Here is a 27,978-nt window from a genome sequence, read left to right on the forward strand (position 1 = left end):
ACGCTCCTTCACAGATTGCAGAACTTTAGTTGCTATGTAACGTACACTCACTTGTTTGCAGTATGACCTCAGAGGTCCCTAACGACAACAGATAATTGCATTAGACATTTTTCATTAGTTACGCAGTGCTACTACTGTATGCTAGATTGATAGTACATTTAACGTTTTCTTAAGAACAGCAGGAAAAGAGGAATTCTTTCAAAGTTGCCATGGCGCCCAGTAAAGGAAAGAAGAAAAAAGGTCGGACAACTCTGAAAGACCACATACTTATCTTCGAAAAAGAAAAGAAGAGAATGGCCAAAATGTATGAAACCAGCACTAAACTTTGGGAGATGAAGCTGAAGAGAACTAAGAAGGATTTAGCCTTCCACCAGCAGGAACTCTACAAGAAGGCCTGCGAGACTGAGCAAGTAAAAAGCGCAATATTCATGGTGGAGAATTGCGGTATTGGCGTCACCGATTTTTGGCTCAACGAATTAAAAGAAAGAGATGAGAAGCTCAAAGTGATGGGGGAAAGGCTCAAAAAGCAAGAAGAGATTGCAGCACAACAGAAACTTGAGTTGGAAAATGAAAGGAAGCGAGATCTCAAAAGGTTTGAGGAAGAAATTTTAAAGAGGAAAGCCACCGAGGCACGGGTACAGAGAAAAATTACTAACATTAGAAAGCAAATGCAAGTGTCTAAAGAAGAATACAGAAAAAGCATAAGAGAAAAAGAAAAGAGATATTCAGTCTTACTGAAGGACTCACAGGAGAAAGAATGGAACTTCATACGCAAAGAAGGGGAGACGAATAAGTTGAGGGCTGAGCAGGACAAAAACATTGCCGAATTGGAAAGTGAACTTTTCAGTGTTAAAAGGGAGAGAAACTGGCTAATTGAAAACCTAAAATCTGCCTTGATTGATTTAGATGACGTGAATCAACTGGCTGAGTCACTGTCTATTGACAAATTCTCACTGGCAATGGGCAAAAACATTCTGGCAATAAAATTAGAGAGAAGCTTTTGTGAGATGGCATGTGTACAACAAATGCTTGATGAAGTCACGGCCAGAGCTGCTCCCCTGGAAGAGGCCCTCAAGAAAATGGAAGAAGAAAAAACAGAGAATGAAAAAAGAAACCAAGTCGCCATCCAGGCCAGTCAGGTCGAGTTGGACAAACTACAGAAAATTATTGCCATGCGAGAGAAGGAGATCTGTCAAGTGAAGCAGCTGGCGAGGACCATTGTGGAGAAACGCAGAGACATGGAGGTGTTTTTCCACCAAGCCCTGGATGACGTCCGACAGGAGATAGCTGACGAAAGAAAGCGGAACGCAAAGGAGGCATATCGAAACTACTATCAGAAATTTAGAGACGGAGGAAAAGGAAAGGGAAAGTTCCCCCTCATCCATACCTTCGATCAAACTCCCAACAGCACCAATTCTGTGTACTCAGACATGAAGGAAACTGGAAATTGGCCCCATGGCCCTGGCAAAGAGGTTTACATGTCTGATCTCACTTGGGAGCAAAAAGAAAAAGTGCTCACTCTTCTCTTTGCTAAAATGAACGGAGATGCAGAACGTGCATCAAAATCGAGTACGACGAGGCTTGACTGTCATTTCCGAAGTGCAGACTGGCTCCACCACCATGGTCCAAAAGAAGGTGGATTTGTGAAAGTTCTGTAGGACGGAGAGCTGCCGAACGCTGTCAAAAGTTTCATCAATAAATATTTACATTGGAAAAAATGCTTGTGTAATTATTCATGCTCTTAGGAATGGACAATAATTGTATCATTAATTAATATTGGGAAATGAGAAATAGAGAAATTGTAAGAATTGTGATTTATCATAATAGTGGTAAACTAATGCTTGCAAACCAATAAAAAAAACCAATAAAATTTATTTTAGGGTTTTACGGAGCCTCCTACTGCTTTCACTGACAATAAACAATAATTATTGTGTTCCCTAACAGCGAAAGTTGCTTTCCCTCACAATACATTTTTTGTTTCAATAAAACGTTGCGTTCCCTCACGACAGGCTTTGCTTTCTCTCGGAATTAATGTTGCATTGTCTCAAAACGTTGTTCTATCGCAACAAGCTTTGCATTCTCTTGCAATTAATGAGTTAGTACTGAAGGATATATATATATATACTGTATATATATATCTATATCTATATATAGATATATATATACAGTATATATATAGAGATATATATATAGTTTTTAAATTCCCTTCTCACCCACCGCGGGTGGTTCTTATCCTCTGAGCTCGGGTCCTCTACCAGAGGCCTGGGAGCTTGAGGGTTCTGCGCAGTATCTTGGCTGTGCCAAGGACTGCACGTTTCTGGACTGAGATGTCTGATGTTGTTCCTGGGATCTGTTGTAGCCATTGGTCCAGTTTGGGGGTGACTGCCCCGAGGGCCCCGATGACCACAGGCACCACTGTGGTCTTCACCTTCCAGGCCCTCTCCAGTTCCTCCCTGAGGCCCTGGTATTTCTCTAGTTTCTCGTGCTCCTTTTTCCTGATGTTGCAGTCGCTTGGTATTGCTACATCTACCACAACGGCTTTCCTCTGTTGTTTATCCACTACGACAATGTCTGGTTGGTTCGCCATTACCATTTTGTCTGTCTGGATCTGGAAGTCCCACAGGATCTTAGCTCTGGCGTTCTCCGCCACCTTTGAGGGTGTTTCCCACTTTGATCTTGGGGTTTCCAGTCCATATTCTGCACAGATGTTTCTGTACACTATGCCTGCAACTTGGTTATGTCGTTCCATGTACGCTTTCCCTGCCAGTATCTTGCACCCTGCTGTTATGTGCTGGACTGTCTCAGGGGCCTCCTTGCACAACCTACACCTTGGGTCTTGTCTGGTGTGATAGATCTGGGCCTCTATTGCTCTGGTGTTTAGGGCCTGTTCCTGGGCGGCCAGGATGAGGGCCTCTGTGCTGTCCTTGAGTCCAGCTTTTTCCAGCCATTGGTAGGATTTACTGATATCAGCCACTTGGGTTATTTGCCGGTGGTACATCCCATGTAGGGGCTTGTCCTGCCATGATGGTATCTCTGGCACCTCAACCTCTGTTCCCTGTTGTCTGAGATATTCACTGAGCACATTGTCTGTTGAGGCTTTGTCCCTGATGTATTTATGGATCTTAGTTGTTTCGTCCTGGACTGTGGTTCTCACACTCACTAATCCTCTGCCTCCTTCCTTGCGGCTCGTGTACAGTCTCAGGGTGCTGGATTTGGGATGGAACCCTCCATGCATTGTTAGTAGTTTTCTAGTCTTAATATCAGTGGCTTTTATCTCCTCCTTTGGCCAGCTAATTATTCCAGCAGGGTATCTGATTACTGGCAGGGCATAGCTGTTTATCTCACGGATTTTGTTCTTGCCATTGAGCTGGCTTCTCAGGACTTGCCTTATTCGTTGGAGGTATTTAGCTGTGGCTCCTTTCCTTGTGACCTCAAGATATATATATATATATATATATATATATATATATATATATATATATATATATATATATATATATATATATATATATATATATAGATAGATATATATATAGATATCTATATATACTGTATATATATATAGATATCTATATATCTATATAGATATATATATAGAGAGAGAGATATATAGATATATATAGATCTATATACTGTAGATATATATATCTACATATAGATATATATTCTGGGTGTTTGAGGTGTGTGTGCGTGCGTGTGTGTGTGTGAGGATATATGCAAGAATGTATCAAAATAAAATTTTTGTTTTATTTTGGTTAACTATGTGACTTTCAAAAGGGAGAGTCGCTGTTGCAGGCTACTTATATCTGTCAGACCACCTTCACTTATGTAGCACCAACCATAGATGAAACAAAGTGCACCATATAGCTGCATACCAAAAACATATATTAAAAAAATATGTGTTTTATATAAGACTAGCAAAATTTCAACACTAATAATTAAAAAAAAAAGTTCAACCTAAGTCAGCTCAAACTAAGTCTCGCTGAGGTTAAAAGCCAAAGAATAAAAATGGCTTTTACTGGAATAAAAGAGTATTAGGATGTTATTAAAAAAATCTTGAACAAAGCAAACAGATTTAAAAATAAACAAACAATAGGGCGCCACATAGTTCAGTGGTAGGCCAGGCACACCTTATGCAAAGGGTGCACTCATAAACGCAGTTGTCCCCGAATCGACCCCCGACCCCGAGCCACTTAATGCCTGCCTATTTTTATTTTATTTGTTTATTTGAAAAATAAAAGTGCAAGATCTATAATTAAAAATATATTAATGACAGTGGCAGTGATCTGGGGAAGGCTTTTACTTTAGTTATTTGCAGGGGAAAAAATAAAAAAATTCAAATTAGTTCTCTCTTTTTCATTTTTTTCTTTAATGTTTTCAAGCATTGATCTAATAAGATTGCCAGTAATTTTTACAAAAACGTACTTCAGAAGTTGCAGAACTTTAGTTGCTGTGTAACATTGTGCATTTCCAGTGTGACCTCACAGGTGAGGTAAAGCATGTGACATCACGATAATGTCCCTAATTACTTTCCTGATAATTGCACATCGATATCCTGACTTCAGTATGCATTTATCTTACAGGTAGACATTGGTTACCAGTTACAGTGCTACTGTGTGCTATCTCAGTAATATATTTAACTTTTTTTTTAATAACAGCAGGAAAAGGTGAATTCTTTCAGATCTGTCATGGAGACCAAAAAAGCAAGCAAGGGAAAGGGTGAAGATCCGAAAAGAAAGACGCATAAAACCCAAATAGATGAAGTCAGCTCTCTTAGGGAGATGAAGCTGAAAGAAACAGAGAAGGATTTAGAATACCACCGGAAGGAACACTACAAACTGGCTTCTGAGATTGAGGAACTAAGAAATGTCCTATACCAAGCGGAGTTGTCCGAATTTGGGACCATTGATTATTGGCAGAAATGTTTAAAAGAAAAAGGGGAAAAGATCAAAAGCCTGGAGGAACAGATCGAAAGTCTAGAAGAGCTTGCAATTGAAGAATGTCGTGAGCGGGAAAAGGAAAAGAAGCAACATTTCGAGAAGTTTGAGGAAGAAATTTTAAAAAGAAAGGCCATCGAGACTCGGATAAAGAAAAAGATAGCTAACATGAGAAGGCAAATGCAAGTATCTAAAGAAGAATACAGAGAAAGCTTAAGAAAAAAAGAAGAGGAATATGTACGCTTAGAAAGGAAAACGTCAGAAAGGGAAAAGAACCACATATGTAAAATAGAGAAGATGAGTAGGCTAATTGATGATCAGGAAAAATCCATTGTCGAGTTGGAAAACGAATTGCACGATACTGAAAGGAAAAATAACTGGCTAAGAAAAATCTTCACAGTTACCTTTGATAATTTAGAGGATATGAGGCAACTGGTTCAATCAATGTCTAAGGACAAACTGTTACTGGCAGTGGACAAAAAAATGATGATGTCAGCATTAAAGAAGAAGGGTTGTGAGATTGCGGTTCTACAAAACATGCTTACTGAAGTCACGGCCGTAGCTGCTTATCTGGAGCAAGCCTTCCTGGATTTGGAGACAGAAACAACAGAGAATGAGACAAAAAACCAAGTCACCATCCAGGCCAGTCAGGTCGAGTTGGACAAACTACAGAAAATTATTGCCATGCGAGAGAAGGAGATCTGTCAAGTGAAGAAGCTGGCGAGGACCATTGTGGAGAAACGCAGAGACATGGAGGTGTTTTTCCACCAAGCCCTGGATGACGTCCGACAGGAGATAGCTGACGAAAGAAAGCGGAACGCAAACGAGGCATATCAAGACTACCGTCAGAAATTTAGAGACACCGTGGCGGGGAGGATAAGGCTCCCCTCCATCCACACCCTCCATCAATGTCCCAACAGCACCAAATCTTTGTATTCAGACATGAAGGCGGCTGAAAAACGGCCCCACCTCCCCGGCAAGGAGGTTTACATGTCTGATCTCACTTGGGAGCAAAAAGAAAAAGTGCTCACTCTTCTCTTTGCTAAAATGAACGGGGATGAAGAACGTGTGATCTACCAGAAGTTGGATTTGTGAGAGTCCTGTAGGAAGAAGAGCAGTGTGCTGACGCCAAACCTGCCGAATGCAATTGAAAATTTCAACAATAAAAATGTGCATCAGAATAACATTCTTTAATGATTTGTGTTGTTAGTGCTGTTATATCATTTATCGTTAAGAAATGGGGAAAAAAAATGATTCTATTAGGAATTGCAATTTATCACAATAGTGATAAAGTTTGCAAACCCTTAAGAAGCAAACAAAATACTTAGGGTTGAGATTTACAGGCCTATTATTGCATTTGCTGTCAATAAAAACAGTAAATTTGCATTCCCTCGCAACAAATGTTGTGTTTTCTTGCAATAATTTTTTTATTCCATTGCAATAGTTTTGCGTTCCCTTAGTAAGTGTTGGTATCCTCTTAATTATGTTCTTTTTTTTATTGCAATAAGTTTTTCATTCTCTTGCAATAAATGTTGCAATCTCTCGCAATAAATTTTTGGTTCCGTTGCAATAAGTTTTGCATTCCTTCTCTCAATAATTTTCTTGTTCCCTCACAATAGCCTTTGTGCTCTTTTGCAATAAATGTTGCGATCTCGCAATAATGTTTTTGGTCCCTTTGTTCCCTCTTTCAGTAATTTTTGTGCACACATCACATGACCCGTTTCACATGAAAATGGGCCCTTTTTCAACGAGAGTGGTTAAGTAATTACTGTCAGCAATTATATTGTGAGGGTATGCAAAAGAAAAGGTTAACCCATGTCTCTATTTTAGTTAAAGAATGCTCTGGTTATTCTACGAGAATATCAACAAGTAGAGATACCTCTGAAAACATGATTGAATGCCAGTAGTTTTACAATAATGTAAAAATTGTTTAAAGGGTGCAGCAGGTGCCAGGTATCAAAAATCAAATTTTCAAATCAAGTTCACAATAGTAGTTCCCTTGGTTTAATAACGTGTGTGATCTTCTGAAGGGAAGGTTGTAGTTACAGGGTAGTTAAACCATACCAGAAAACATTTAAAACTCTAATAGCAATAATTAAGAAAAAAAAGCAGTTCAAATTATGTCTCTTAGCCAATAGAAATTGGTATTAAGATGAGTTTTAATAGCAGGGAGTGAAATAGCCTTGCACGTTGAAACAGCACCCTCTAGTGAATATTTTATGAAACATCAGAAAGGTTTTCTTATACAAGGAAGGTAAATTTTTTCATTGTCATGTGTAATTAGAATGATTACTTTAAGTACAGTATGCATGAATCACTTAAAATATTCGGAGGGAGAACATTAGAAAAGATTATTCTTGTAATGAATAAATGCTTCTTTTTTGGTTCAATCTTTAACTCTCTTACGGGTTGGTTGCAAGTAAAACAATGTAAAGAAAATAACTATATGTTTACAACACAATCTTAAGAGAAAAAAATAAAGTTTGAAAAGATGTAGGAATGTATTAATATATTTAACAGGAATAATAGAAATAGAAACTTTAAAACCCACACAGGAGCAACATTTATTTCATGTTGTATTTATTTTGTTGTAATTTTCTTGTGTGAAATAAAGTTAATTTAAAAAAAAAACCGGCACAGTAGGAACAACATTTATTTCAGTTATTTTATTTCTTGCGTGAAATAAAGTTAATAAAAAAAAATAATAAAACCGGGACAGTAGGAGCAACATTTATTTCATGTTGTATTTATTTTGTTGTAATTTTCTTGCGTGAAATAAAGTTAATAAAAAAAATAAATAAATAAAATCGGCACAGTAGGAGAAGCAAATTTTCCGAGTTACCCAAAACGCAGCATCAGCTGTGGTCATGAGAACCAGATGGAGGCTGGGCCACAGGATGGCAGGCAGGCGGCTCCGCTATCTGCTGCCTGACAACACGGTGACGGTAACACGGACGCTGCAGAGCGCCGCTACATTATTGTGACACTTGCCCGCTGGTTTAGGGAGCTTCATAACGGTACCGGACAGGTGAAGTTTGCCTGTAGTAGTTGGAGAGCTTCGCCTGTGGCTTAGAAACGCTGTAAGCTAAATTGAAGTTTAATAAGCTAACGTTATATTCGGCTCTCATCCAGTAGCTAGCAGTGCCGGGCTACAAGCCGCCGCCTGTCCCTTGCTGCTTTTATATGGTCAGAATTAGCTCTGCAGAGAGACATGCCTTTCTTCTCCGCTCGTAAATATATAGTGACCCGCAGATGATCCCAGCTAACTCGCGTTGCTGCTTTTCACACGGTTGTAGGTAACGAAAATTGATAGTGTTTTATTTAATTTTTTTTGTGGTCAGTCTAGATAGCAATGCGGACCACATTGTTTCTAATCGGCTCCCCGGCTTCAGATTACTGCGCTCCACGGAACTGCTGCGGCGTGAGTTATCGCGTTTCGCATAATGGGTGATCATTGTGGAGATGTCAAGGTTCAGCTCGGGCAGATGAAATCACTGGGCGAGGATGCAGAGAAGGAGGGAGTGGATCCCGAGGAAGAGATGCCCGTGTCTTCTCCCTCCGCCTCCCCAGATCCCACCGGCCGCATCACCACCGCCCCGGGGACGGATGCACTATCCACCAATATTTGCAAGCAGAAGGGGAAAAGAGGCAGCAAGAATCCTTGTGGGAAACCCTTGCAGGGATTTCCAGCTCACGCTGTGAAAAACTTCAACAGTCCTATATGTGATCAAACACTCCACATCAAGGGGATGGGGACGATCCTGCAAGGCAAGACAGCAGAGAGTAACGGGAACTACGTCCACGAGTCCAGCAACACGCAGGAAACACGCTGCGAGGATGAATTCAAGCTTCCCAGAAAGAGGAGGCCTGTGACAGTGGACACGTCTAAAGCCAAAACCTCCCTGGAAGCCCTGAAGCTGAGCATCAAGGAGCTACAGTGGAAACAGGTGCGCTATTTGAAACTATTTCATTTCTTTTCTTTTTTTTCTTCTTTTTTTCTTTTTGTCGTGTTTTGTCCCAGCATAAACTTGTGAATACATGGTTTAGGGAAGAAGCTGAGGATGATTTGATCCCGGGGAGAACTGTGTCATCAGCTTCTCGTCCCAATTGGATTACAACAAGCTTAAGTGTTTGTCTTCATAAGCCACTTTTATTCATGTTTTTCCCCCCTCTGAGGGAAGCTTCAGATGGAGTCATGTCGACTTATTTGTCTACATTGGCTTATTGAATTAAAGAACAAAATTGATGGCTAATTGTTTTTTGTTTCTTTTTTTTGGAAGGGGATGTGGGCTTTCTTTTCTTTCTTTTTTGCAGCTCATCATATTTAAAGTGTCTGTACTTAAACTTTTTCAATTTAATGTTATTTTATTTAAGAGACAAACCTGCACAAAGTGTTTCACACCTGTGAATTGGCATGCAACTAATGCATGTTTTTTGTTAATTTATTATTTTATTTTTTGTATTTTACAAGAAAAATCTGAAATGTGTGGCATGCACGTTTTAATTTTATATAAAAGGGGCACTTTATTGGCTAAAACGCAAACAAATTGTGGAGTGTCTGTGAATATTAAGTGTCCCCTCATATGCCCTGTTATATATAGATCTGGGACTTTGACTGGGCCATTCTAACACATATTGACAATGCCATGATCCACTGCATTGTAGCACTGGTTACGTCTTTAATTTATTCTTATTTTTTTAAAGTTCTAACAAGTTTTCTTCCTGTATTGCTCTGCAATTACAGCCATCCTCCTTTCAATCATCTCTGACGACAAACTCCCTTGTTCCTGCTGAAGAAAATAAACTCCACAGCATAATGTTGCTACTACCGTGTTTTAACATAGAAGTTGTGCTCATGTTGTTGTGCAGTGTTAGTTTTTAGCTTGTCTGCCTGAACCAGATCACATCCTCTACATGTTTACTGCTTCCTCTACATGGCTTATAGACCAGGGCTTCTTTTGTAATTTTCAACTAGACATTTTCCTTGAACATTTGAGGAGGCAACTAGATGGTTTTATTTTAATGCTATTTTTAAAGTTGTGCTGCATAATTTTACTTCTGACTTTTCCACCGTGCTCCTTGGTTTTTGTGATGCTATTTGTTCTCCAGTAATCTGCATTACCTCTGAGTTCTTCACAGAATAGCTGGAATTACTCACACATTTATAAAAGGAACTTCTGACAGCAATTAGTCGCACTCCATTTTATTTTATTTAGGGGTATTCGAGTTCATTTGGCTGGCTACACATGAACAATGTGACTTTAAGAGGAAAACCAGTCCCATTTATACACAACCTACTGTTCTGTCATGTGAATCCGAATATATGGAAATAAAATAAAAACAGTTTAGGAGTTAAATACCTTGTAGTTTCATCTCCAGCCTCCACTATAATGTCTTTACTTGAAGTCATCGACTCAAGATGAAGTGTTGTAGATAAATAATTTGGCATAAAACTATCTGCTTTACTGCAGTAATTCTTTCTTTTCTTTTCTTTTCTTTTTCCCGAAAGAACAGCACTGCTAATCCAGCAACTTTTCATTTGTCGCTGTTTTTTAAAATCACTATCTAATACTGCATGAAATATTGTAGCAATATTTCAACACTTCAGAATTTAAGAACTACCAAGTATTGTCATGTCACAAAAATCTAAAAACATGGGTATAAACATAACAATTTATCAATTAAGTATCAAGTTGCAGCTCTAGCAGTGACTGTAATCTCCATGCTTTAAGTCATTAATATTAGATCATCGACTCAGATGAAACGATGGAGATTTTCTTTCACCTGTGTTACAGTGTGTGAACCTAAAGTGCAACAAATGGGGAAAAAAAAACTTTTTGAGGTCACTTTTTAAAACATTTTTTTACTCATTTCTGTTTGTCCCGAGTTATTTTGAGAGTTTATTTTTCTTAAAGTGCCAGCTCAAAGCTGTTATAAACACCGCCTCCATTATGCATGGAAAGAATGTCACCTCAATGAGACGGGGAAGCACAGGGCGCACTTATCACCAGTAACCAAACTGTGACACTTGAACCCTGCTACTGGTATCCATGACGATGGACATATGGCAACACTTAGTTAGCACAAAGCACCCCCAGCAGAGTCAACAGCTCTGTGGAGCTGCCGTCACTGTGAAAGCCTTTGTCATCATACATTGAAGGGGCCGAAACTTTAGCAGCTCGGCTCTGTTAGCCCACTTATGAAGTTGGCGTGAAGTGGACGAGTTCCCTTCAGACGGTGGTAAAATATTCAGAATTCACATTGATGGCAACACAACTGAATGCCAAAGTGCAAGTTAGAGAACTGAAACCACTGACTCTACATCTGCTAGCTGACTTTCCACTTATGGCTTTCTCCGCCACAGGAAGAAATCACTAGCCTTAAGCTCCCTTAATCCAATAAAGCGAGTCCTCTCCGACGTAGAGATAACAGCCACCCGAGGGTCCGAGCGAAAGATCACGGAAATGCTTCATATTTTCATCTATTGTCATATTTTGAGGGAGTGTTAGAAACTAATCAGGCATTTTGAACACATTTGTTTTAAAATTGTCATAACGTCTTGAAGTCTGGTTGGAAAATAACCCGAGTATCAAAAAGGGCTATTTCTGGTACGGCAAGAGAAAACTGAATTTTTTACCAAAGGACACCGAAAGATTTTAGCAATGAAGCAACTTTTCAAAAACACAGCTGTGTCTGGATGTAATCCCCAGAAACTACTCAAAATAATCTCCCCTCCTTTGTCCCCTTCACACACTTGCGTGTAGCTGTATTTATAGCAGGTCTTTGCAGTCAACCAGGGTTTCCCTTTTACACAGTGTCACGCTAACACATTAACAAGATGCAACTCTGGCACAGGTTTATCTTATAGCCAACTACAGGAGGGGAGGAGGTTAAACTATTTAAGATATTGGACTGTCAGCCTTCCGACACCTTTGAGTTGTAGACTTGGAGTGGCACGGGAGAGTTAAAGAGAGAATCCCTCATGTTTCTCTTTGCAAACTCTGCAGAGTTTTGACCCATTACTCCAGTGGAGATTGGAAACCAAAGTGGACTCTGGGGAAAAAAACAAACCATGCTACTTGTCTTCGGTAGCATTGCCTTGCATTTGAAAAGTGTGCAGTACATTATTCAGACCATCATCTTGAATCTGTGGTCCTGCTCATATTTTCAGACAGTTCACATTTTCCAAATGATTACTTTTTTTAATTGGCTTTCTTTTCAGCCTATAAATGTAATAAGTCCTTCTCACTGCTTTGCTTTTCCTCTCCTCAGTTTCACACAGGAAGACGTGCAGCATGTGATATCTACTGGCATGGTGTTTCCTTCCACGACAATGAAAATATTGTGTCAGGACAAGTCAACAAGTTCCCAGGTATTTAAATATGTGTACTTTTCTAATCTACACTCAACCTATAATTAGTTATGTGTGTTTGTAGTTTCAGCTGGCTTTGTGTAATCTACTTTGTTTCATCTAGTTGGATCATTAGTCTTGGTAAGCACATCAATTAGACCAATATTTTAACACGTTGTAATTTAAGCACAACCAAGTATTGCCTTATCACAAAAATCTAAAAACATGGATATAAAAATAAATCAAACCAGAAATCAAACCCTAAATAATGTGTAAATCTGAGTATTTAGGTAAATCATATCAATATGCCTCTAGTTTGTTGAGCCAGAAAAGTCAATGAAGTGCAAAAGCAGCAACAACAAAAAGCCACAAAGGCAACAATGAATACAATGACTAAAAGCCACAATGGAAATTATGGCAGGAAGTTTTTTTTATATCTTCTGTAGTAGCTTTTGCTGTTGTCTTGGGTTTTTTGCATTTCAGTGACGCATCTGAGCCACCGTAAGCTTGTGCTTAGTTTAGTCCTTACACCTGACTTTTGCTTAAAACATTTATTTAGAATATCAAGTTTTTATTTTTGTTTTTATTTTTTTATTGGTGATTGATTGCTTCCTGTTTCCCTTGAGAACCTGCAGGATTGTCTGTAAATGGTGTCTTTTCAGGGATGGTGGAGATGCTGAGGAAGATCAACCTGAGTAGAGCGGTTCGGACTATGCAAGAGCTTTTCCCAGAAGAGTACGACTTCTATCCGCGCTCCTGGATCCTGCCTGAAGAGTACCAGCAGTTTTTCACAGAGGTACTGTTGCAGCACCTCATATAAGAAAAACATGCAGGGCCTCCCAAAGGTGTGCATACTGGTAATGTGTAGTTATGCGTATGTGATTAACTGAAAAAGAAAAACAAAAAACAATCGTTATATTTTTCAGCTGATACTTACTCAGTTCCAAGTCAGTTGTGGTATATAAAGTTATCTGCGGAAGTTAAAAACAGAAAAAAAATTGAGATTTTATTTTTCGGCATCACAGAGAATCCAAGCAAAAAGTCCACATCAACAAAATAAAGTTTTTGCGAGCTGAAAATGAAAGTTCTGGAATCGCCAAGTCAAGATGAGGACGATCATCAACTCCTTCCAAAGAAGACTATTGATTGCTGAATCAATAGGTGCTTCAGTAACGTTTAAAATATTCCCACCTCTGCAGATAGGTTATTGCTCACTTTTAGCTTTGTTTCTTTGTTTTCATTTGACTTCTTACGGATAAAAACATGTCTCAATATGTGAAAAAATAGGCTGTGAAGTGATTTATGATCTCCCTTTATGATCTGGCATTTTAACAGAGTGTGTACACTACTAAGAGCCGCTGCTGTTTCCTTCTATCATCACTCTACCCTGCACTAGACATGATGTGGGGTATCTCTCTACATTGCCAACAATTTATTTACAGTATGTCTAACTAAATGCCAGATTAAAATCACACACTACTCATATCCTATGCTACAAAATCCAACTACAGACACTGAGACACAGGGTGATATTCATATTTAGAATTACTCGTTTGTCTTTAGGATGTTTTTTTTTCTAATTGTTTTCAGATTAATAATCATTTGTAATAACATAAAAGCTTCATTTTCCTAGCCATTTGTAAGTAAACGTTTGGTAGAGAAGAAGGAAATAACATGTTTTGTACAGCAGGGGGCGCCACAACATCAACGTATACATTCAGATTCACTTCTCATTCTTTAAATCTGTGTCCCTTCAGAGATCCAGAAACCTATTTACATCCATCTGTACTGCAGCAGCGTAGAATTACATAACATATCCTGGGATAATTAACACTGTGAAAAATGCTGTCGACTTTTCTGGGCTTGCATGTTAATTCAGAGAAACCACTGGACGATTTTGGTGCAGATCAAGCCTCTCTGACTCTTCTCTATTATTAGTCCAGTGAGGAATGAGATTACACTAAGATTTGATTACAATGTCCTGGTTTAGCTTGGTCTACTGGATGAAGTAGCGTGTTTTCCTTGGATTGTATCTGTTGTGAACGGATACGGTCGTTTCTGCCCCCCTTGCTCCTCGGCTGCAGATTCGTATGGTGAAGGAGAGCGACGGCACGGAGAGCCCGACTTTCATCGTGAAGCCCGACGGGGGCTCCCAGGGGGATGGTATCTACCTCATCCAAGACCCCGTCGATCTGAAGCTGGTGGTGGGCACACAGGCCAAACAAGCGGTGGTGCAAGAATACATCCACAAGCCGCTGCTCATCGACAAGCTCAAATTCGACATCCGCCTCTACGTGCTGATAAAGTCCATGCAGCCACTGGAAATCTACATCGCCAAAGAAGGTCTGACGCGCTTCTGCACCGAACCCTACCAGGTAGCGCTTACCTCGCTGATAATCCCGACAGGCTTGCTTTGAGATTGATTATATGGCATTGCCGTTTTTCTTTTTTCTTTGCAGGAGCCAAGCCAGAAGAACCTGAGCCGCGTCTTCATGCACCTGACCAACTACTCGCTCAACGTTCAAAGCGGCAACTATGTCCACTCGGACAGCCAGAACACGGGCAGCAAGCGGACGCTCTCCAGTGTGCTCTACAGGCTGGCAGCCAAGGGCGTTGACATCAAGCGGGTCTGGTCGGACATCATCGCCCTCGTCATCAAGTCTGTCATCGCCGTGCTGCCGGACCTTAAAGTCCACTACCAAGCCGATATACCGCCTGCTAAGCCAGGGCCTACTTGTTTCCAGGTGGGTGTGACAGCGGAGCTGCAGGCCAGTGTGTTATTAACACGTTTGTTTGTCAGCCAATCAAAGTGCTCAGGTTTTCTAACGGAGCTGGTAGTATTTGATTTCCTGGTTTTCCAGCTCTGGATAAGTATGGAATAAGAAGAAAGAGATCGGAAACAATTTTTGTTTCTTCACTTAATTTCATATTCCATTGTTGAGTCCTTCCTTCCTTTCTCACATGCTTTCCTCCTTCCTTCTTCCCTTGTGTCCTTATATATATGTATATTATATATTTATATATATTTCACCTCCCATTTCTTTTCTGATTGTATTTCTTCCTTATGCATTTCCTTCCTTATATGATTTGTTAAGAATCAGTCATAAAGTCTACCTTTATTAGGGGAGGAAGTGAAATTATCTTATGAATATGTATTTGTAAAATTCTTTTTGCAGTTGAATGGTTGCAGGGAATGTAAAATATTGATTTTTATCATTTTCTTAACAGTTTTTTTTAAAACCCATTAACACTTCTCTTTATTTGCTGGTTCAGTGTTTTTTTTTTTTTTTCAATTTCACTAAAGTCATTCACATAAACTGTTTTCACTCCTGGTGGATCAGGTTGTTAAAAATGCCACACAAAAAAAATTCTAATCAAATTGAAGTTTTTACAAATGTGTTTACAGAAAAACAGCCCTTCTGGGACAAATAAAGGTTTTAGAATCTTCTTGAATGTGTGTTTCTAATCGCTGTGGTCTGTTTGTGTGTCAGATATTAGGCTTCGACATTCTGCTGATGAAGAACCTGAAGCCGGTGTTATTAGAGGTCAACTCCAACCCCAGTATGAGAATAGAACATGAGCAGGAAGTAAGACACTGGTTCCCATCATCATCATCACTCTACCATCACCATCCCCCACCACCACCACCTCTTGTATTAAGTGCATGTCTGTCTCAGGTGGCTCCAGGAGTTTTCGAGTACGTTCCCAGTCCAGTAGATGAGCAGGTGAAAGTGGGGGTGATTAGGGACACGCTGCGCCTCATGGATCCCTTCAACAAGAAATTGACAGCGTAAGCGCCGCACACCTCAGCATAAACACCCTGTTTGAAGTTGGATGTTGTCTCAGCCCCCTCCCACGCTTCCCCACCACCACTCTCTGCTAGCATGTCCGCTTTAAGAACACGATATCTCACTCTGCCCACCCGCTCCTCCGAGCCGGGTCCCGCACCACTCAGCGGCTCTCTCTAAGCTTGTTAAACGGAAAAAATTAAATCAACTGAGGCATGGAGGAAACTCACACATCACTGTGCCAATGTAGTGGCTCAATCTCTACTCAACTGGCCCTGCGTGGTGCTTGGAAATAGATCTCCTTCTCAATTAAGGAGTGCCCCCCCCAGCCCATCATTCCATATTTCAATATGAAAAGCAGATTTATTCTTTCTGTCTGCTTTCAACTTATTTCCTCATCCTTTTCTGTTATTCTCATTCTGTTCCTTCTACTTTAAATTTTAACTACCTTATCTTTAAATTAGCCTCAATATTTGATATTTTCTTTGCATCCAAGAGCAGTGTCTACTTGTGGATAATGCTCCCTTAACTTCTTGTTGAACTAATTTCTATCTCCACTCTGTTAAACATTCTTTAATCGCTTGATCTAACGTCCATTATATGTTATAGGTTGGCTCGGTCTTCTGGGCCTCAGAGGGAGAATGTGTAAAGCTTTACCTTTTCAATCTTTAGACTGAACATCTAGTTTTTAAAGAAAAGGGAAGTCATAAGGATCTTACAAAGTTTAAGTTGATATTTTCTTATTTGTAATGATTCTAGTTGTCAAATAAAATTAACACTAAAAACACAAAGGAATCTTGTGTTCAAAAGAGAATGGGATGGTAGGAAAAATGTCAAACGTGCTCATGGAAAGCAAAAATATATCTTTGGAAATAACTGCTTATCATCATGACTGTAATATTTATGAACCATTAATATTTAAATATGTCTCTGCTTCCTTTCTGCGTGTGCTTTAAATCGGCATGATCCAAACGTATACACACATGATCTAATCGCTTTAGAAACACCAGAGAAGCAGCAATCATTGGAACTGCTGCTAAAGTGACATACAAAATGTAGCTAGTTTTAATGGAGATTATAACAAATATTGTTATATTGAGTTTGATATACTTTCTTTTTGCAAAAAATTGAGAATAAACTTACAGATTCTAACAATAGTGAACATACTTATGGCACACAATATTATTTCGCTGTTCTACTTTTAATAGAAAAAAAAAAGTATTAGAAGTTGCTGACTGAGGTTTTGAATTGTCACTTGACTGTGTTTTTTTGCAAGCTGAAGTATTTTCAAACAGATATATTTGTCTTGAAATATATAGACAATGGAAATTGGTTAAAGCCTTCTTTCAGCCACTTACACGTCAGCAGGTAGGGAAGCAGTTGTGCTGCTTTACTCTTTGTGTTATGTGGCTTAAGAAAACTCCATCTTGAATTTAAAGATGGCATGATGTAATTTATATATGTTTTTTTTTGCTTGATATATCTATATACTGATCCATAACCAGTTTACAGATTACCTTAAGAGTTTTGGACTTTTGGAAAGAAATCAAGGAGTCAGACGAAGGCAGAAGCAAACACACAGAGTTAATGCAAGCTGTGGAAAATCAAGCCTCGTGTTTGTTTTTAATTCCCTGTTGCCGACTTCAAGATGAGGTCGAGTCAGTCGAAACAATTTAGCGTTGACCGAGAGTCGTTTTAACAAGCCCACCTCAGGAAAGTGTCTGAATAATATTTACTAGAGATGCACCAATCAATCGGCCTGAAATCTGATTTGGCAGATTTTTTCCCTTGATTGGTTCAGATCCAAGATCAGGAGGCAAAATACTGATCTTTGCCCAAGTTTTGTTATTTTTTTGTTTATTTGTTTATTCCTCAAGACTTTACCACATTTTTGTTTTTCATTGGTGTCTTTTCTTTAAAAACCACATAAGTTAAAAACATATTCCTCAAAGCATGCGTGTGGATACTCCTGCAACTCCTTTACTTTTTGTTGGATCCATACATCCTCTTTTCAAAGAGCTTTTTCCCTCCTATATGCGTTAAACTACTTTTGATCAAAAATATTTCTGCAAATTCAGTTCATGAATGTTATATCGATCAAGTTAATGTTCATGTTTTTTAATTCTCTACTAGGTCAAAAAAAAGCCATCGCCGTCCAAAGATTCACACCTAATTATTCAGATCAGAATTTTTAGTCAAGCAACTTTAAATGATATTGGGTAAAAAGTTTAATCTAATGGAGCGGAGGAGTTGGGAGGAAAGGGTGATATGATTTCAATATTAGAACAATGATATAAATCAACCATTTAGAAGTAAGAGGAGAAATTGACTTTTAGATTAGAAACTTGTTGAGCAGTCTGATAAAAAGTGACAGTAATGTGAAATTAGACTTCTCTGATTGAGAGGTTCAAACCTCTTTATGATTAGAAAGGAAATAACTGATTGGCTTTATTAAGAATTTCAATTCATGTAAAAAGAGAGAAAAGATATAGACTAGAAATATTTTAAAAGCCACTTCAGACTAATTGGGTATTTCACAAGCGGCCTATAGACGCGATGTCAAAAAAAACAACACACACACACACTTACATTGAGGAATAACACCCATGTCAGTGGAATGGATGAAACTCAGTCATTTAGAAAAGGTTTATTCAAAGTTCACGCATGTTGGGATTTTACTTCTCAAGATGAAGGGGAAGCCTGACGCGGCATGCGCAAAAGTCGGTGGTTTTATAAAATCACTGTTTTATAAAAAAAAATCAAGCCCAAATGATGGAACAAAAGGGGGCAGGGGGAAGATGTGCCACTTTGAAGGGAGAAGAGATAAACGAGGAATTATATACGCGAGTTTGTGACAGTATCAGTGACTCTCAGATATGTAGTGTATGCACCCAGCTCATTAATCCTGAGTATTCTGTCTTTGGAAGTGATTTATGAGCCATCATAGAGGTGAAAAGCTTATATTCACAGGCATGAGGCGCTAAAATATCCCATTATAAAGGTATTATCTGCATAAGGGGAAATGAGGCAAACTAAATACAGAGCATAGTTATAAAATTCTTTTTTTTTTCTTTCTTTTATTGGCTTTGAGAAGGTATTCATACACTTTGTACTTAGGCACAGGTTAAAACCAAAAACATCAAATTTAATGTTTTGGGGATCTTATGTGCCTTGCTATAGATGTTTATTTGAATTTAAGCCTTGATTTGACTGGGCCATCCTGACACTTGGTTATATTTAGTTACAAAGCGTTGTATTGTAGCTTGTTGTCATGTTAGAACTAGTTTAACACTCAAAACTTAATAATGTCTTTAATGTCTTTGGCAGTTTCTAGCTTTCTTTCCTTCATTTCTTTTCTCTCTCTTTGCTGCAGTATGTGGAAATTCTCCCAGTTTGTCTGTGCCTGTGCAAGGTTTGTCTTTTTAGCGGAGTCTGTCCTGCTAAATCTGTGTGTGGGTGGCCTCCCTCTGTATCCCCCTGGGACAATTGATTCTATCAAACTTTAAGAAATGCTGTCTTGGTGTCACCCATGCCGGTATCAAGAAGAACCTAGACTTTGCGAAGGCACAAGCAGGCTGGGACGGGACTGATGGGATGCCAGTTAGACTGGGTTTCAACCCACGTGTCTCATAAGAAGTGGAGGCGAGCAAAAAATTTTGTGCTTACTGTAGGAACTTGGGAAAAGGAAAGACACATTGGAGGATAGACTTAAAACAAAGAAGTTCAATTTAATGAGAAAAAAGAGGCAACATAAAGAAGTTAGAGTAGTGAGACAACTGCTTATCTTTTGATTTTGTTGCTATGTAAATCCTGTTTGTTTTGTTTTGCTTGACAGCAAAGGTCAAATAATAATAAAGGTTACAAGTACAGATGTCCTTGTTTGATCCTGTTCAGCTCAGGTTTCCATTCAAGACATAAAGTCCCTGATTAAACTTGACTCCTGATACCCGCTATTGTTGTAGAGTCAGTGATTATATATCAGCCATGACCTCTGCAAGCAGCGCGGGCACAACTTTAATGGTCCGGTGTGTAAAAATGACCATCTGTTTTCATGTGCAGGGCTTGCAAATCTGAATTATAGACTGTGCACATTAATTTGTTGTGTTTTTTTTCCCACCTGATAATCTTAACATTGGCATTTAAAGTGTGTGGGGTGGACGGGGGGAACAACTGTTGACAGCTGCAGTTTAATGGCTTTCTGTCATGATCTGCTCTGTGTGCAGTGCTCAGACAGTGTTTATGTGTGTGTAAGGCAGAAAGAAGCTGAAACATTGAAATTACGCTGCTTAAAGTAAGCACTTAATTTAGGAAGCAGGAAAGCTTATTTTTCTGTATGACTTGTCTAAACTATATTAACTAGAATTGCATTAAAGTCTAAATTATAATGTAATCGAGTCTACATGCTACGATTAGCCTAGCAATTCAGTACAAACCTTAGAAAACAAAAACAGCTCTATACCCCAAAACAGCAGAAAAAACTCATCTAAAATGTAGCTAACACACTCTTTAACGTTTTATCTGATTTTTTTATATATATGTTAAAGGCCATCACAATGGGACTTTTTGATTCGTTCTTGAAATTTAAGAGAAAATAAAGCAATATTTCAGAGTCTTCAAAGAGTTTGGTAAAGTCTCCATGATGTCATTTGACTTGATTGGAGGCAAACGGGTGGATTTATGTAATGACAACACCTCAACCACACTGCTTTGTTGTTTGCCCTTATGGAATAATCAAAAGCCGACATATCAAGAAACCAATTTTGAGCTTTTACAAGTCTGGTGTGTCCTGCCATTGTTGCATTACTTTGGTGTGGGGTGCTTAAAAGAAAGCAATTCAAATCCATCTCTGCTTTCTGTCTGACTGATGATCACCTGATAGACTTTTTCTTTTTTTGAATGACTCACGCAGACTATTGAGTACAAATACATGCCCTGTTATTAGCATACATGTCTGGACAGTCAATCTTAATTAACATTGCATGAAATGAATATTAAACCTCCACCCACCCTGTTTGTTTTTGTTGTGGTATCTACATCAGGACTCCTCAACCAAGAGGAGGCGGGTCTGATCCTGTGGAGGTGATCCCAGCGGACGGCGATTCTCAAGGCAGAAGTCCAGATAACGCGGATAATCTGCCTCCGCTGTGCTTGAAGCAGGTCTACCCGAAGTACACCAAACAGTTCAACCATCTGCGGCTGGTGGAGCGAATCGCCGCTCTCTTCATACGCTTCCTCGGGGTGAAGGGCAACATGCGCCTCGGCCCCACTGCCTTCCGAACCTTCATCAGGTGCACATGTTGTGTTTGTTCCTGATATCATCTCTGCCATGTAAGCTGCACATCTACAGTAAAGCAAGCCTTCGTTTTATTGCAGTAAGACGGAAAGGATTAAGACGGATGCTGATTCCCTGGATAAAAATCCTCTCTGCTTACCCAGATTTAGCATATGTAAGCAGCACAGAGTCGGCATGCTGACTTAATAAAGTAAAAGAAACAGGTGCATTCACAGATTCCATCTGAAGTAGTGAGAGTCTCATCTGAGCTGTGGTTTAGAGATTCCTTTTCAAAGCGCTGAGACTAGAGAGGCTTTTATTAATTTAGATTCTGCAGCAAAACACTGTCTCACCTTATTTTAGCCCTTTTTTTTTAAGGACAGAACATTCTTGCTGGGAGTTCAGGAAATAGTCTAACTTTAATTACACTATAAATACTTTCAAAGACTTCATATGTTTATGTTAAAATGAGAGTGTGAAAAATGGGTACCATAAGCATGATGTAATAATATCATCTCTGTTGAAGGTAAAGCTTGTTTTTCATGCAGAATTCCCTTGAGGAAATAATGCATCATATTTTACGGTATTAGAGCAAATGCAGTTTTTAAATTCAATTTACAGGATTACAATGCCGTCTGGAATAGACTTAAAGTACGGAACGGAGTTTGGGAAAATAATTCCATCTGCAGACTTTATCCCGCCATCCATTTCTATGCCCGTCATCCATCCGTCCTTCCATGGTTCCATATTTAAAGTGCGACCCCTCCATCAACATCTGTCAAAAGAATTATGGTATATTTTCATCTATGAACTTAAAATTTGAACAAAAATAAGCTTAGAGCTGGGAATTTGAATCTGGGGGGAAAAAAGTATGGCATTTGTAGCTCGTTGGAACCCCATTTGCATGATATTATCATTATTGCATGTAATAAAAAACGAAGAAAGAAACTAAGCATATAGATTTTAAGTAATTAAGGCCCTGCAACAAAAAGAAAGAAATAAACACATCACTTTCCCTGTGAACCATTACAGGTCTGCAGAATGTCCGATTTCTCATTAAAAGTAATGACTTTCTCAAAAACGAGCATCGTCCTTTTCTATGCTTTCGTACTGCTTTACACTAAATTCTTATTCTTTTTCTCTGTCTGCTGCTGCATAAACACAGAATCAGTTCTTGCTGTATTGTTGGGATTCTGTCACAGAACACCACACACACACACACACACGCAGTCTCATTATTATCTTATATAAAAAGGTGAATATTTCATCTTGTTCAGTAGCAAAGCTCATAAAAAGATGCGGCAGCCATCTTCACTGTTCCTGTCACCATTTGGGTTAACAAGTAGCTGCACTGTGTTGGGCTAATATTGTACACTTTAGAAGCAGCGTCATAGCCTGATGCTGCTGTGGTCCTCACCCTTTAGGTAAACATTGCTTACTTTGTCGCTCTATCTCTGGAATATAACACCGACTTTCTGACCTGACAGCTCTGGGTTAGTGAAATATACTTTGGTCTTCACTTGCCTATGAAAGTGACCTTATCTAAGTGACCAAAATTGATGGAGGCGAGATCCATCGATTTTGTCCTAAAACCAGCCAATTTCCTCTTTTGTTTTACTGTAAGACAGAGCTAACTGACCACTACTTGGCAGGTCAGGCTTTTGAAAGATCGGTGATCGGCCCAAAAACTGCAATCGGTGCACCTTTAACACACACTTATGTCTTAGGGCTGCTTTCAGAGCTAATCAATAATATAAGATACTAAAGCAAGTTTAAAATGTCAACTACGTAAACATTTTGTCCGCCCATCTCATCGCTTCTGCTGCTATGAAATATTAGCTCCTTATGACATCGGATTTGGCTGCAATCAGTTGCCGCTGCTCTAAGTTTTACTAAAATGGAGATCACAAAATTCTTGATCAGATGTACACTTGAGTAACCAAAACATTTAATTGCATCTTAAGAGAAAATAAAACAAATTTTGGTTCTCTTATTAGGTTGTATTTAATTTAGATGTTAATATTCCTTTATATTTCTAGGACTTGTAAACTGAGCAACAGCAACCTCACCATGGCTTCAGTGGACATCTTGTATATTGACATCACACGTCGATGGTCCTTCGCCCTGGCCGACTCCCGAGAAGCAGGTAACGAATACTCAAAAAAAAAAAAACAAGTCCTCACACGGTGTTCTTGGAGAACAGAGAACTGAACATCCTGGAGACTCTGAGCAAATAATGGGCTCCCCCATAATTGCGTGTCGTTCTCCGTCAGACTCCCTTCTCCCATAATTGAAATGAGGCGAGATCACAGCATGACAGCGCAGAGACCGACCCGACATGAATTATTCAGGCGTCCCACCTCGCAATGTCTGCGACATAGAGTAGATTGTTGGAAATCGCATTGACCAGCATGAAGAGGTCCACTGGGGAGAGTGTAGGCTGAATTTCAGATGAGCTTTCAGTAGGACTGGAATCGGTCGGCTGTTGCGTCTGGGCGCGCTTAGTCAGGTGTATTTATGGGAACCGATAAGAAGCGAAGATGATTTTTAAAAGACGTTATGAGTAGAAAATGGTGCAACAGACCTAGTGAGGTATGAATCCTGCTCAGTTTTATTGTTTTCTTATCTGTTGTTCTCGAGTTTGAGTCACTCTGACCTCTTAATCTGAGTAATAAGGTCCACAGAAAGTCTAGTAGGAAGGCTACTTATTACTTAAGGAGAAAAACCCACTTTTAGCAGAAATCTATGATGTAATTTGTTCTAAAGCTGGACTTGTACACTACTAATGAAACTTTCCTTCTCCTTTCAGCCACAGCTCTAAAGAAACTGTCAGCTGAAAGGTTATTACCTTCAGCTTTTCTAAGCTGAAAGGTGAAAATTGCTTGGGCTCTTTTTTTTTAGGATGTAAAGCTGGTTCGATTCAGATCACACCAAGTTATGAACATTTCATTCGGTCCAAAATTAGAAAAAGGTTAAAGGTCAAATTACAAAGAAATGGACAAACAATTGGGGATCATCTTAACCTGGATGCATTTTATTTAATCTTTTTGCTATCCAATTATTAAAAAAATGATCAACAGATCAGCTTTACACTGTATTGATGTTAGGTCAAACAAAAAAGGCTGAGCTTTTCACATGTTGATGTTTGAATTATTACCTTTTTAGCTGCAGATGAATCCTTATATACAAATAATCAAGTGCACACAATGCCGATACAGACGTTGATGCTGATATATTGTACATCCCATTGAAAAATAAATAAATCTTAGCGAGGGGGTTTTGTCCCCTTTAAACTATTTTACTCATTTTTCATCTTTACCCTGGGTACCTAACGGTTTAAGGTGCCGTGTGCGCATGCCTTAAAAAGTCGCCGCACTTGTAAATCGGCATTTCCTTTTCCCATACAGGGATGGGACTGCAGGCATTCGTGGAAGCCTTTTTCAACCTGGCGGGGCGGCGGTTCAAATCCCTCGCACTGAGGGAGCAGGTAGTGTCCCTGCTGGACCTGTGCGAGTCTCAGCTGGGGCCGCAGTCCGGCGCCGAGGACAGACGCTCGCTGAGCTGCAGCAGGGCGCTGCCGCGAGGCGGCAGGACCCAGGCGCTCTACCTCCCCCACCCTCGGCCCATCTCTCCGGCCGCGCACCGGAGGGCCACGAGCCAGGACTGCCGGCCGCATCAAAGACCAAAGCCTCGCACGCTCAGGGCAAACGTGGAGAACTGATGAGAGGGAACCGGCTGTTCAAAACCCACTGCATCGCCTTGAACCCTCTCCACAGGAGCGAGCGGGGAGGGGGGAGATTAAGGGTCCATTTCTCCTCCGCAGAATATGAGAAGGGCTAGTCGACCCCTGCTGGCTGGCTTGTCGACGCATTGCTCTATGCCTGATTGCTTTTTTTTTTTTTCCCTTTTGAGGAGGAAGATGGCCTCGGGGAGGGACTGAAATGGTAATGGAGGCTGGTGGATTCCTTCCTCTCCTCCTTGTGGGATCACACGTTAACGGTGTGGTCCTGTCAGGAGGAGGATGTGGCTGCTTTTTATGTACCGTTTGATTCTAAAGGGCAGCTACTTGCTTCCCTTCCCTTCTGACTACGTCTCCAATAAAACCTTTATAGGGTTTTTTTATTTTAATGTTTTTTCCCCCCCAGGGATCAAAGTAGGTATTTTTATGTACATTAATTCACACAGATCACACTTAAACAGCTGAGTGTAAGGGAGCGTTCTGTGTATTATACACTTGCATCATGATATTTAAAATTGATATTTCTTTTTGTTTTCCAGTAATTCAATTTAACTCTCAAATATCATGTACCTAACAATAACCCAAAACGAAGCTTGTCAGAAAATAAATTGCATTGAACTAGCTGTGTCAGCTAAACATTTGCTGTACAGTACATGTATTCAATTATTTCATGATTCCGTTTGCATCAGTAACCCCAACCTCTCTGAGCTTTCTTAACAAAATCCCTGTTGCGTTGCGTTAGCACTTTTTCCTCCCACTGAACTTTCCATGTTAATATACTTAGAGAGAGCCAGACCCTTTTTGTCAGAAGTGTCACCAAAAATCACCAAGTTCAAAGTGTTGTGGGCCACAAAAACAGAAAAACTAAAGCCAAAATGTGCTGTTTATATGTTCAAACATTGATTGGGATTTATGAATCATTCGAAACACAAAATCAGTCTAGGAATTTTGCCTTGTTACACGAGAGGCATACATAATAGATATTTTGAGTTTTAATCTATTTTCAGCAACAGGAGTGTGTCATGGCTCACTTTTTCTTCAAAGAAGAAAAAAAAAACAACTCTTGCTGTGTTAAGCTAAGGTTATTAAATGAGTCACCCGGGTCTGCTTTTGAGTCACTGGATGTTTCTGGTCCTGTTTATTTAAAAAATAATAATAAAGTGAAAAAATTAGATTAATAAAAGATGTATGGTTATACATTTTTTTACTATAAGATTTTAATTTCTCAGTGACAGGTTTTTGCCACAAATCCTTCCAAATGCTATAAATGGCTCACGGGATTAATGTAGATTTTTTTTTTTTCATTCTCTCTGTCTGTCCGTCTGTCTATCCATCTATCTATCTTACTTGGTCATATGTAATACTCTAATTTTCTGACTGACTGAATTTGGGTTCTCATTAGCTATGGGCCAGGATGATCGAACTAATCAAGCTTAACAGTTTGAATTGAAATACTCAAAAGTATCTTCAGTCATACTCTGAGTTATTGAGATGCACCTGTATTAATGAATTTGCACAGCAACTATGTACACGTATGTTTGCACAGAGGCCGACGAAACGGCCGCCAGGGCTTCTGCGCGCGCACGCGTCGCGTACGAGTGTGTGCTTATGCTCGGTACTGTATTTATTTTTGTTCAGCTCAGTAGTGAAAAAAAAACCTCCTGACAGCAAGTGGCTCAGCTGTTAGTCCTCCATGAGCCCATTAGTGACGAGTTAAGTGAAAAAGCATTCACTTATCCTCTTTCGGTTCAGCAAGCTATTCCTGTCGGCAGCCTCAGACCTCCCCGTCAGTGACTTTTTAGGTTGATTACTATTTAGTGACGTAACTGCCACAGGGCGTTAATATTTCAAAATAAAACGTGACTGCATGACTTAAAAAATGAATAAATAAATGAAAAACATACCATATAGTTTCCTGAAGAGAAATGTGGAGAACGTTTGCACACCAAAAGTTACACAGGAAAGCATGATGGATGCCAAGTTTAAATGTCACTGTAATATCAAAACATTGCAACATGTTTTTTCTCACCTTTTGCACCATTATTAAGAATGGATTTGTCACATGCAAACGAAGAATTAACTATCTGCAGTGTGGGCAGCTGTGAAAACACAAAGTGGATTAACCTAAACGTTTTTGTTTTCTTTTTGCTATGAATACTAATCTAGGGCTTGCATACTTACCATCGTTTGTAGTAGAGGAATAAGGTTGCCTACAGTGTCAACTGTGAACGAGATGTACTTATAACACTGGAAAACATAAATAAAATATTCAGATTGAGCTAAAGGTGTGGTTTTGTTTTGTTTCAGAAATTTCCAAGCAACTGAAGGTTGGCAGTCGCAGTGCTTCCAAATGTATTCATACACCTCTAATTTATTGATAAATCAAGCTCACATCCAAATTTGAGTCAAAGTGCTTTACACAATATCACATAGGTTAATTAATGTTGAAGTTAGAAGAACACTAAAACTAACTAAATAAATTAATAATTTAAAAAAAACCCTGGTGAGATAGAAATTACAAGTGACCTGTGGTTACTGTGGAGGAGCTGCTGAGATGCACAGCTCCAGTGGGAGAATTATTTTGCTAGCTAATCGGTCATGCAACTGTGCCGTTGTTGAAAGTCCTGTTTGCTTTTGACCACAAGCCAACGTGAAGCAGAATATGCTGGTGGAAAACTAATGTTGCTCATAACTGCACTGTAAAACAAGGTGGTGGAAGCATCATGCTTTGGTTATTCTCTTCCTCAGCAGAGAAAGTGAAGCTGGTCGGAATTGACAGAAAAATAGATGAATCAGTTAGAGTATGCAAAAAGATTTAGTTTCACATTCTAGTATAAAAATAACAACTAAATGTGCAGCCAGAGCTACAATGGAATTGTTTAGTTGAAAGC

At 39.4% G+C, this 27,978-nt stretch overlaps 3 protein-coding genes across 3 annotated transcripts; all 3 read left to right on the top strand.

Moving 5' to 3' along the window:
- The first annotated feature begins 209 nt into the window (after positions 1–209).
- Positions 210–1,658, top strand: LOC102233999 (basal body-orientation factor 1-like). The gene has a single exon (XM_005797993.2). It carries the CDS (start codon positions 210–212, stop codon positions 1,656–1,658), a length of 1,449 nt encoding a protein of 482 aa, XP_005798050.1.
- Positions 1,659–4,688: 3,030 nt separating this feature from the next.
- On the top strand, positions 4,689–6,100 carry LOC102233744 (basal body-orientation factor 1-like). The gene has a single exon (XM_005797992.2). The coding sequence runs from the start codon at positions 4,689–4,691 to the stop codon at positions 6,030–6,032; it is 1,344 nt and encodes a 447-aa protein (XP_005798049.1). The 3' UTR covers positions 6,033–6,100.
- A 1,707-nt stretch (positions 6,101–7,807) lies between these two features.
- ttll11 (tubulin tyrosine ligase like 11) lies at positions 7,808–27,365 on the top strand. Its single transcript, XM_014468392.2, has 10 exons — positions 7,808–8,884; positions 12,210–12,309; positions 12,951–13,084; positions 14,373–14,663; positions 14,748–15,032; positions 15,780–15,875; positions 15,966–16,078; positions 21,116–21,364; positions 23,388–23,494; positions 24,756–27,365. The coding sequence occupies exons 1-10, from the start codon at positions 8,381–8,383 to the stop codon at positions 25,067–25,069; spliced, it is 2,193 nt and encodes a 730-aa protein (XP_014323878.1). The 5' UTR covers positions 7,808–8,380; the 3' UTR covers positions 25,070–27,365.
- The last annotated feature ends 613 nt before the right edge of the window (positions 27,366–27,978 follow it).

The sequence above is a fragment of the Xiphophorus maculatus genome, chromosome 8 (genome assembly GCF_002775205.1).
Source record: "Xiphophorus maculatus strain JP 163 A chromosome 8, X_maculatus-5.0-male, whole genome shotgun sequence".
Taxonomy (NCBI): domain Eukaryota; kingdom Metazoa; phylum Chordata; class Actinopteri; order Cyprinodontiformes; family Poeciliidae; genus Xiphophorus; species Xiphophorus maculatus.

Coding starts and splice junctions, on each gene's coding strand:
- LOC102233744 (XM_005797992.2), top strand. CDS start 4,689: ATGGAGACCAAAAAAGCAAGCAAGGGAAAGGGTGAAGATCCGAAAAGA.
- LOC102233999 (XM_005797993.2), top strand. CDS start 210: ATGGCGCCCAGTAAAGGAAAGAAGAAAAAAGGTCGGACAACTCTGAAA.
- ttll11 (XM_014468392.2), top strand. CDS start 8,381: ATGGGTGATCATTGTGGAGATGTCAAGGTTCAGCTCGGGCAGATGAAA. Junction 15,876..15,965: donor GAATAGAACATGAGCAGGAA/GTAAGACACTGG, acceptor TGTCTGTCTCAG/GTGGCTCCAGGAGTTTTCGA. Junction 21,365..23,387: donor GCCTTCCGAACCTTCATCAG/GTGCACATGTTG, acceptor TTATATTTCTAG/GACTTGTAAACTGAGCAACA.